This window comes from Procambarus clarkii, chromosome 13 (genome assembly GCF_040958095.1).
Source record: "Procambarus clarkii isolate CNS0578487 chromosome 13, FALCON_Pclarkii_2.0, whole genome shotgun sequence".
Taxonomy (NCBI): Eukaryota; Metazoa; Arthropoda; class Malacostraca; order Decapoda; family Cambaridae; genus Procambarus; species Procambarus clarkii.
The window spans coordinates 45,967,800-45,978,675 of NC_091162.1; the positions used below are offsets into that span (position 1 = coordinate 45,967,800).

Consider the following 10,876-nt stretch of genomic DNA (forward strand, 5'->3'; position numbering starts at 1 on the left):
AATCATTATGAAACCCCCCAAAAAAGAGAATGTGGTGGTTGCGGGAGAGAATTAATAATAGAGAAAAAACATCTTGGATACAAATGTCCACACGTACAGCAGCTTTTTGTTAACAACATATAATAAAGATGATTTATAATGTATCTTATCTACCATTTGACAGAGGCTGCTTACCTTGGAGACTGGTTGGAAATATATGAATTGAATTTCAAATCTTATTGTTCCTTCTATTACATTTTTATATATGACTAATAAATACTTCTATAATTATTAACACAATATTATTATTATCCCTTTCACCAGATGGAATTATTATGTTCATAAAGAGTTAAGGATTACAGGTTACCAAATTATACATTCACTCTTCCAATTAGAATGAGTAATAATGTTTTTTTTTTAATGGTTTATAATCATTTCAAAATAAAATAAATGATCCATATTCTTTTTTGACTCACAGTTTTGTTATAAGACAGAGCAGCTGCACACTTACTTTACAGTTGCTCAGTTGCTCTCTCTCCACGTGACCAGGTTTGCGTTCTCTCTCTCTCTCTCTCTCTTTCTCTCTTCACACAATTAGGTCAATGTTTTTAATAATATTCCTTTACATAACGGATTTTTATTTAGTTAAAATCTAGCCAAGGAAACCTGGTCCCAAATTCAAGAGTACTTAGAAGTAACATTTTCGTTCCCCAGGATAGTGTGCTGAGAGCATGGATGGAGATCATGAGACGTTCCTCTTCACCAGTGAGAGCGTAGGCGAAGGCCACCCCGACAAAATTTGCGATCAGATCAGCGACGCAGTGCTTGATGCCCATCTTAGCCAGGACCCTGACGCCAAAGTTGCTTGTGAAACGTGTACCAAAACTGGTATGATCCTGATCTGTGGGGAGATTACGTCCAAGGCCCGAGTTAATTATCAACAAATTGTGCGTGATATTGTTAAGAAAATTGGTTTTGATGATTCACGAAAGGGCTTTGACTACAAGACCTGCAATATTCTTCTGGCCCTGGAGCAAAAGTGTGCGGAGATTGCTAATGGTGAACACATCGGGCGCAGTGATGACAACACTGGTTCAGGGGACCAGGGACTGATGTTTGGTTATGCCACTGATGAGACCGATGAGTGCATGCCCTTAACTATTATGCTGGCACACCGTCTCAATCAGAAGATTGCAGAGCTGCGAAGAGATGGGACGTTCTGGTGGGCGCGACCTGACTGTAAGACTCAAGTCACATGCCAGTATGCCTTCGATCAAGGAGCTGTTATTCCCAAAAGAGTGAACACTGTTGTCGCTTCTGTACAGCACTCGGAACAAATTACTGTCGAAGCTTTGCGTGACGAGGTTATAGAGAAGGTCATCAAGGTCATTATTCCTGAAAAATATATAGATACTCAAACGAAATACCACATCAACCCTTGCGGAGAATTCATCATGGGTGGACCTCAAGGTAACGTTGGGCTAACTGGTAGGAAAATCATCGTTGACACTTACGGTGGGTGGGGCGCTCACGGCGGAGGAGCATTCTCTGGCAAAGATTACACAAAGATTGACCGCTCAGCGGCCTATGCCGCCCGATGGGTTGCCAAGTCACTTGTGAAAAACAAATTATGTAGACGCTGTTTGGTTCAGGTATCTTACGCCATTAGTGTTGTGCACCCCATAAGCATCAGCATCTTCCACTATGGCACCTCACAGTACACATCAAAACAGCTTCTGAAGATTGTTAACCACAACTTTGATCTACGACTAGGACATATTGTCAAGGAGCTGGGCTTAAAGAGACCAATTTACAGTGATACGTCGTGTTATGGACATTTTGGACGGCAACAGTTCTCTTGGGAGCAGCCCAAGAAGTTGACCATCCCTGAATTTTAGAGTCAAATAATTCTTAAGGATGACTATCATTTTTACGTTTTTCATCAAGTCCCTGTTAATATGGGAGAACACTATGTCTATGCTTGATTCACAACTCTCCTAAACACGAGAGTGAAGTTATACAACTTGAGAACACTTTCCCACCAGGAGACTTGAACCCTAGCCAGCACAGAAGCCTGGTGGGAACCTTTAATTTTATATTCAATTGATAGTTTTATATACTTTTTTGACGTTTTATATACCAGAGTATATAAAATCTCCGGGCCTTTTATATATCAGAGTAAATAAAATTAAAATGACTCTATAAGACCAGCGTCTGGGTCAAGATAAATACGTTTTCTTCCACTAAACTGAATCCAGTTTTTTTTATCTTTTTTTTCGGTGGGGGGTTCTATGTGATCCTCCTCCTCCTCCTCCTCCTCCAACTGTTTGTGGTTCTCCTCCTCCTCCTCCTCCTTCTCCTCCTCCAACTGTTTGTGGGTCTCCTCCTCCTCCTCCTTCTCCCCCAACTGTTTGTGGGTCTCCTCCTCCTCCAACTGTTTGTGGGTCTCCTCCTCCTCCTTCTCCTCCAACTGTTTGTGGGTCTCCTCCTCCTCCTCCTCCTCCAACTGTTTGTGGGTCTCCTCCTCCTCCTTCTCCTCCAACTTTTTGTGGGTCTCCTCCTCCTCCTCCTCCTCCTCCTCCTCCTTCTCCTCCTCCAACTGTTTGTGGGTCTCCTCCTCCTCCTCCTCCTCCTTCTCCTCCAACTGTTTGTGGGTCTCCTCCTCCTTCTCCTCCAACTGTTTGTGGGTCTCCTCCTCCTTCTCCTCCAACTGTTTGTGGGTCTCCTCCTCCTCCTCCTCCTTCTCCTCCTCCAACTGTTTGTGGGTCTCCTCCTCCTCCTCCTCCTCCTCCTCCTCCTTCTCCTCCTCCAACTGTTTGTGGGTCTCCTCCTCCTCCTCCTCCTCCTTCTCCTCCTCCAACTGTTTGTGGGTCTCCTCCTCCTCCTTCTCCTCCTCCAACTGTGTGTGGGTCTCCTCCTCCTCCTCTTCCTCCTTCTTCTCCTCCAACTGTTTGTGGGTCTCCTCCTCCTCCTCCTCCTCCTCCAACTGTTTGTGGTTCTCCTCGTCCTCCTCCTCCTCCTCCTCCTTCTCCTCCAACTGTTTGTGGGACTCCTCCTCCTCCTCCTCCTCCTCCTTCTCCTCCAACTGTTTGTGGGTCTCCTCCTCCTCCTCCTCCTTCTCCTCCTCCAACTGTTTGTGGGTCTCCTCCTCCTCCTCCTCCTCCTCCTCCTCCTCCTCCTCCTCCTCCTTCTTCTCCAACTGTTTGTGGGTCTCCTCCTCCTCCTCCTCCTCCTTCTCCTCCTCCAACTGTTTGTGGTTCTCCTCCTCCTCCTCCTTCTACTGTTTGTGAAGTTTTTACATTTCCTACTCCTTCTCCTGCATTTTGTAATTCTCCTCCTCCATGTGATTCTTTTGTTTGCTCTTCTTTCTCGACTTCCACATAAATGTTAAATTTAATGCTAGCAAATGTGTCTGAGGAATTAATATTCTTAGCTAACATTTTACATTCCACCTCATTATGACCGTCTTCGAGTTCAAGTTTCATAACCACGAATGGGGGTAGTGAATTTTCTTTCATTGGGAAACTGTCCGAATAAAATCCACAATTAAATATATCTTGACTTGCAGCATGGGTACATGATATCAACAATTTGTTCATGTAAAATCGTTTTCCTTCCTTTCGACATTTTTTACGTGATGCATCTAAATTGTTCTTTAATTTGACGTCTTTTATTTCACGTCGATCTGTATAAATATCAGGTGTGAAATTATGGAAATTCCATGGAAATATTATTATAATTGGATTTTTTGTATAATATCCCCTATCAATATTAGAATTTGTATATAGTTTATTTATGTAATATGCAGAATAACCATTGGTAAAGTTGTGGATTTCATCATAATAACTAAGGAATTTATTAAAGGGTTGAATTAGTGTCTTATCAGTTTCAGTAATAGTTTTAGGATTATACGAAATTGGTGGTTTGGGAACAATAAAGAGACCTTTATAAGTTTTTATGTCTTCGATAAATGGCGAGAATAATGATTCTATAAGTTTGGATTTCATTTGGGATTTTCGAAGTTTAGACGAATCTGTGGAGGATTGTAATAATTCTTGAAGTAATTCATGAGGTTGTTCGACGGATTCCATTTGACTGATGACGTGAGGAACGCCAGAGGACTCATTTTCACTTGTTTGTAATTCTACTCCGCCTTCTTCTCCTCCTCCTCCTTCTCCGACATCTTGTAATTCTCTTACTCCTCCTCCTCTTCCTCCTCCTCCTCCTCCTCCTCCTCTTCCTTCTCCTCCTCCTCCTCTTCCTTCTCCGGCATCATGTAATTCTCCTCCTCCTCCTCCTCCTCTTCCTTCTCCGGCATCTTGTAATTCTCCTCCTACTCCTCCTTCTCCAGTGTCTTGTAATTCTCTTCCTCTTCCTCCTCCTCCTCCTCCTCCCTCTCCATCGTCTTGTAATTCTTCTGCTCCTCCTTCCCCTGCATCATGTAACTCTACTCCTTCTCCTGCGTTGTATAATTCCCCTCCCACTACTCCTACGTTGTGTAATTCCCCTCCCACTCCTCCTCCTACATCTTTTATTAGCTCAATGGACTTTGGTGTTGTGTCATGGCTGATGGAATTGTAATTGTTTTCCTTTTTATATAATTTTTTAGTATTTTTAGATTTTTTCCGTGAATTAATGACTACTATAACTGTTAGGAAAATAATTAATATTATTAACATAATAATTGTTGACAGTAGATTATTCATTCTTAATTTTCTCTTTTTTTTAATTATATGATTTTTAATTCAGATATTTTTAAAAAATAAAGTAATTATGCAACCAAAGTCAAATATGTTATTGTTTTTATCCTGTTGAGTAGTTTTCCAGTATTAAGTGATATTGGATATTATATTAAATATTGGAATACCATTCAATATTGAATGAGTAATTCAATGTTGAATGAGTCATTCAATGTTGGATTGTTTTCCAGTATCCAGCACTATACTATATACTCTATACTATGTCGATATTGATTAGTTTTCTGGTTAGTATCCAATGATATTGGATAGTATATTCAACATTGAACGTGTGCAGATGTGACAGCAGTCACAAACACCCTGATGGATAGTTGAAAAAAAAGAGATTTGAGTCCCTGATTAAAAAAAAAAAAAAAACTACTACTACTACTACTACCCTACTTAAATTACTTACTGTTTTGCTTACTGAACACTGTAATACAACAGGTGTTGATGCAAACTCTAATCCAAAAAATGTCGTCCCTACCACAGGTGTTATTAGAAAACATATTTGCACTTGTTCCATATCGTCATCTTTTAATTATTTGTTCCAGAGTTTGTAAAATTTGGAGCCATGTTATTCTTGACTCGTCATACATGCCATTCCGCACTCTTTATCATCGATTAATATGGGATTCATATACTCTTTTCCCTAGTCCACTTCTACATATCAATGAAGATGGTAATTTGTCTCTTTACAATGCATCCTATATTGTGGAACAATTATGTTACATCAAATACAACATAACCGATGGAAGATACTGTATGAGAGGCCTTCTAAAGATGATCGAGACTAAAATGAATAACTGGTCGAAAATGGGTCAAGAAAAAAAAGACTCTGAACTATTTGAGTTATTGAATGATCATCCTATGTTTACATCAACATTAAAAACAATGACGAGTGTTAATCATCCTTTAAAAGGTATGATAAACAAAAACAAAGTGTGGTCTTTAGTGACAGCTATGACAATGTTCTCTCGGGATACAGATGAAATTTTACAATTGTTAAATATTTGTCTTCGAATGTATCCCACGTCAACTGTTCTGGATATTTTTTATGGATATACAGTTATTTTTCTTTTTTCTTTTCAAAACGTACAGCAATCTAATATTAATCATTATAAGGTACATTCTGCACTCTATCTGACAGAAAATATAATTCTTCAATCGTCAGAACAAACATATTATTGTGAACAGGCCCTACTAATCAATCATGTTCCAAGTAAAGGTGAAATTACACGTGTCGATTATATTCCTGGAGTGGATATAGTCAGTATAGTTTTGAAGATAGTAAAGCGGCATTCATCTTTGCAATTTTTAATTAACGAATCGCAGCCACAATCACCACTTGTACAACAGTTACCACAAAATGCTATTTGTTCATTTTCTATGTTTAATTCTTTTTCTTTTTCTTTTGATGTATTGGTGCTTATGCCAGATTCTTCTGATATTAATAGGGAGGAAGACTGGAGAAAAAAAGTGAAAGAAATTTCAGTAATCAAATTTAGAAACATTTTATCTGAACAAAATAAACCCTGTTATAATTTAAATATTAATGTATATCTACTAATGGTAAGTAAGAGGAATCAGGATTTATGTTGGATTATGTATTGTATTTTGGGACTACGTAACTTTATAATTCCTGTAAGTACTGAAATGTGTCAGGTGCAAGAAAGGAGTTGTGAAGACAATGTTTTAGTTATTTGTTCATCTATTTCAAGTATATATATGTACTGTTATGACCATTATTGTAATTCTTATATGGAAAAATTTTGTGTTATTACAATAGATGGGAGTTTTCAAAGATTTCTAGATGATGTTCTCTCTATATATAATTTATATGACCGACATGAATATGATGGTGAATGCAATTGTTGGTTACCACCTCCGTTAACTTACAGTGAGATTTATAGTGCCTATGCATTATCTTATCATAGAACACCAGATTTTATATTTTGGTTAAAAACAAAATGCACCTTTAATGGTGAATATCATCCAAGTTATAATTATTATATCATTTATACAGATATGTTAATAACATTTCAAAATATGCCAACATTTTCATTAGTTCGATTATTTAAAGGAAAAGATGTAATTTGTGAACATCATATGATTGCAACAATCACTAACAATTTAAAATTTGATGTATTGGAAATTGAATTGAATAATTAATTTGAAAAAGATATTAATACAATTCTTGGACAACAATTGGCGACATTTAATGAAATTAATATAAGTGAACGCCACTACTGTCTTCATTGTTCTAAATCTCTAAAGGATGAATATTTTGCTCTAAAACAAAAAATCAATTGGTGTGATATGGTAGCGGTAAGATTTACACGTTTTAATAGTTTTGATTTAATATGTGCTCAATGTGCAAATATCAATGATGAGGAATAACTGTATATTAATATTTTATTTCATCCTATTTTATATAAAAAAATGTGCATTTAAACTGACCATATATTAATTATTATATTATAAATATAGATATGTTACAACAGGTTGTCAAACTATACCAACTAACTTTGTATTTTAGTTACCATCTCAATGAGGTTTATAGTATTTATACATTATCATAGAACACCAATTTTTATATTTTGGGGGGGTTAAATTAAGTTTTGAGTCGGGGTCAAGGATGGCAGTAGCGACACTTCACTGATGAAGAAGATGATGTGTTCATGGACGCTTGCAAAAATAAGGACGTCGAGAATCTGGCCATATTATCGACTTGATAGAGAGATTCTTGGATGCACCCCCATCCCCCTTCCCCTACCTCCACGTCTTAGTCTCACTATATTTTATGGAAAGATAATAATAACACAAATGAGATTATAATAGAGATAGTAATTATTGTATACCTGGGATGGAAGGTATATAAACAGGCAAATTATGAGGGTTTATAGACCAGTTCATCTGTTCCTGTAATCACAGTAAGTACTGTTAATCTATGGAGTACATGGTTATTATATGGTTTTAAGTATGGGATTAATGTTACTCCTTTTTTTTTATATGAACTGTTATCAGGTTATATTAACTTTATTTTATTTAATTATTCTATTTTACAGTACATATATCATATTAATCAAAGAATTTCCTGAAGGCAACCAAACAGATTTATTTCATGGTGCATTTTTACATTTAATAATGTTAATGATACACCCAAAGAAAAAGAAATCCTCTCTACCTAAGTTAGTAAATATTGAAGTTGATTTAGATCACATTCTGTTGCAAGATCTTTCAGTTGCACATGTTCCATTCTGGGGACATCATATAAATAATAAATTTTTACCTCAATTCCACCCTGAACTACCAATAGATGGTTATCCACGTTCATCTTTCTTTTCTGAAGATGAACGATTATCTTGGCAAGGTGAGATTGCTTATTTCCAGCCGAAATCTACTGTCTTAAATTGTGCATCAAAAATAAGATTAGAACATCTTCAAAATATTTGTAATTATGCTAACGATTGTTATTGGCAAGAGCACATTTTTATTTTTGGAAAGCATATACTTACCAAGAAGGAACTTGATGAAATAATGAGTTTTATAAACCTAAAGGACACTGTGGTGTCTATTTATGCTCGTGGTGGATGGGTTGAGAGTTTTTTGCTGAATCGAGGTGTGAGCATTATTCCAACAGAAAACACAGAAAGATTAGAGTATATAACTGCAGTTAAATGGTTACCAAACGGGTATATAAGGCATATAGTTAAAGAAACTTGTATTAATAAAGAATATTCAAATGCCAATATACTTATAATCAATGAACCAATTGGGAATTTTTATATGACTATCGTTAGTATACTTAAAAATTTCAAAGGACGACTAGTGATAATGTTTGGTTCCAACTTTCCTATGGTTATTAAAAGTGTTTTAAATGAAAAATACATTCATGTACAAACATCTAGTGTGCCCATTTTTATTAGGTCTACTGTTCATTTTTATATGAGAATAGACATATGATTATTGGAGTTATTATTGTGTAGAAATATATAATGAGAATTGATGACATTATTAATAGTTTTGATTTTTTAAATTAGGCACCCCCAAAAAATTCCTGGCTTGTACTAATGTGAGGTTTAATTTAAGGTAAATAAGTAAATAAAGGATTATTCTGACTTTAATTATATACAGTTATAATTACCCTCAACATCTCAATGGTAATAATGATTTAAGTAAATAAAGCCAGTGACAAGTCACAGTCAGGCAGAACAAGTACAGCCAGTGACAAGTAAGTCAGGAAGAACAAGCACAGCCAGTGACAAGTCAGTCAGGCAGAACAAGTACAGCCAGTGACAAGTAAGTCAGGCAGAACAAGCGCAGCCAGTGACAAGTCAGTCAGGCAGAACAAGCAAACCCAATGACAAGTCAGACAGAACAAGCACAGCCAGTGACAAGTCAGTCAGGCAGAACAAGCACAGCCAGTGACAAGTCAGTCAGGCAGAACAAGCACACCCAATGACAAGTCAGGCAGAACAAGCACAGCCAGTGACAAGTCTGGGCTAAGTTTTTATAATTGCTGTTATACAAAGCTTAAAAGAACAAGAGGTCATAAAGTGTTTGTGATGATTAAAATTTTATTAGAATAGTTGTTTTTTCAAGGATATTTTCATCAATATATATCAAAGGTTAGAAGAGCTTTAATTAAAAATTAGGTAACTGTTACTTTAAGCACTGTAATCTGAATGAAGTTCATCTTGTGGGTGAGCTGATAGATAATTTATTACCAAAGTTTTCTTAAGACCTCAATCCTTAACAACTTTCCAAGTGTTTTTTTTAAAGCTGGTCTCCTCATTTCTTTTCGCCTGATGCTCTTTCAACTGCTGTACTTCGTCCCGTAGGTAATTTAATTCTGTCCTCAGAGCTTCAACTAGTTCAATCATTAAAACATCCATAATGTATAATAAATAGCTTTAAAACGGAGGAGCTTTGGCTAGCACACTCTCTCAGTCTAGGATGAAAGTAAAATGTTCCTCGTAAAAAGGTTTCATTTTATTCTTTTGTAACAAAAAAACTTATTATATTCTCGAAACTCCACTACACCCAGCTTCTACATTCGAAGGACTATACAGCTCTATTTTTGCTGCATATGGTAAAAATATTTCATACTATTATAGTTGCACTTGAGCTTTAGCAGATTCCAATTCTTTAGTAGATCTATAAATTTGTTAATTTGTACTAAAAAATATATACAGTACATGGTTTAACTAATTCAAATTTTTCTTTTATTTATTACTGACAATGAAGAAAATTTTATAAACCTTAACAATCAAAACCAACTAAATGTTAACAACTATTTTTCTTTTTTTTTCTTTTTTTGGATGATGATGATGATGATGATGATGATGATGATGATAATGATGATGATGATGATGATGATGATGATGAGGGCAAAGTCAATGGGGTTGGAGGTTCTTCAGATAATATTGGGAATGATTGTTTTATAGTTTGTATAACCAAATATTTTATTCGCTTTGCAGAAAGTTCTTCCTCCTTTTTCTTTTTCTCTTCCTTCTTCTTCTTCTTTTCTTCCTTCTTTTTTTTCTTTTCTTCCCTCTTTTTCTTTTTCCTTTCTTCCTTTTTCCGCTTCCTTGTTATTTTCTCATCTTGGTTTGAAAGAGATAATAAACTCACTTCCCTTGTTATTTTCTCATCTTAGTTTGAAAGAGATAATAAACCCAAAGTGGATGATGAATTTCCAGATGTGGATCCTGCTCCTGAGATAGATGGTGACACTGTTGGTGGCAATGAATGTGCATGCTTTAAATTTCCATCAGCATGTATCTGAGGTACATTGTAGCTTGTATTTGTATTTGAAAGCTGTTGATCTTTAGATACTAATAATTGTTGTTGTTGTGGTTGATTAACATATACATCTTCATTCCAATCTGAACTTGAAATTGTATTTAGAGATAAACTCAAAGTGGGTAATGTATTTCCTGCTCCTGAGGTAGATGGTGACACTGTTGGATTAAGGAATGTCAATGAATGTTCATGATATAAATTTGGAGGTGCATTGTAATAGGTATTTAAAAACTGTTGATCTTGTTGTTGTTGTTGTTGTTGATTAACATATGCATCTTCATTCAAACCTGAACTTAATATTGTATTTTCAGGAAACGACACCATTAGTTGTTGATAATCATTATTAATTGATT

The 10,876-nt window shown here is 36.0% G+C and overlaps 1 protein-coding gene across 1 annotated transcript; it reads left to right on the forward strand.

Annotated features, from left to right (window-relative positions):
• Positions 1 to 710: 710 nt before the first annotated feature.
• Positions 711 to 1,859, forward strand: LOC138364484 (S-adenosylmethionine synthase-like; the record flags this gene model as incomplete). Its single annotated transcript, XM_069324129.1, has 1 exon — positions 711 to 1,859. A coding segment is annotated over exon 1 (1,149 nt), but the record flags the coding sequence as incomplete, so codon positions are not given.
• Between the last annotated feature and the right edge of the window lie 9,017 nt (positions 1,860 to 10,876).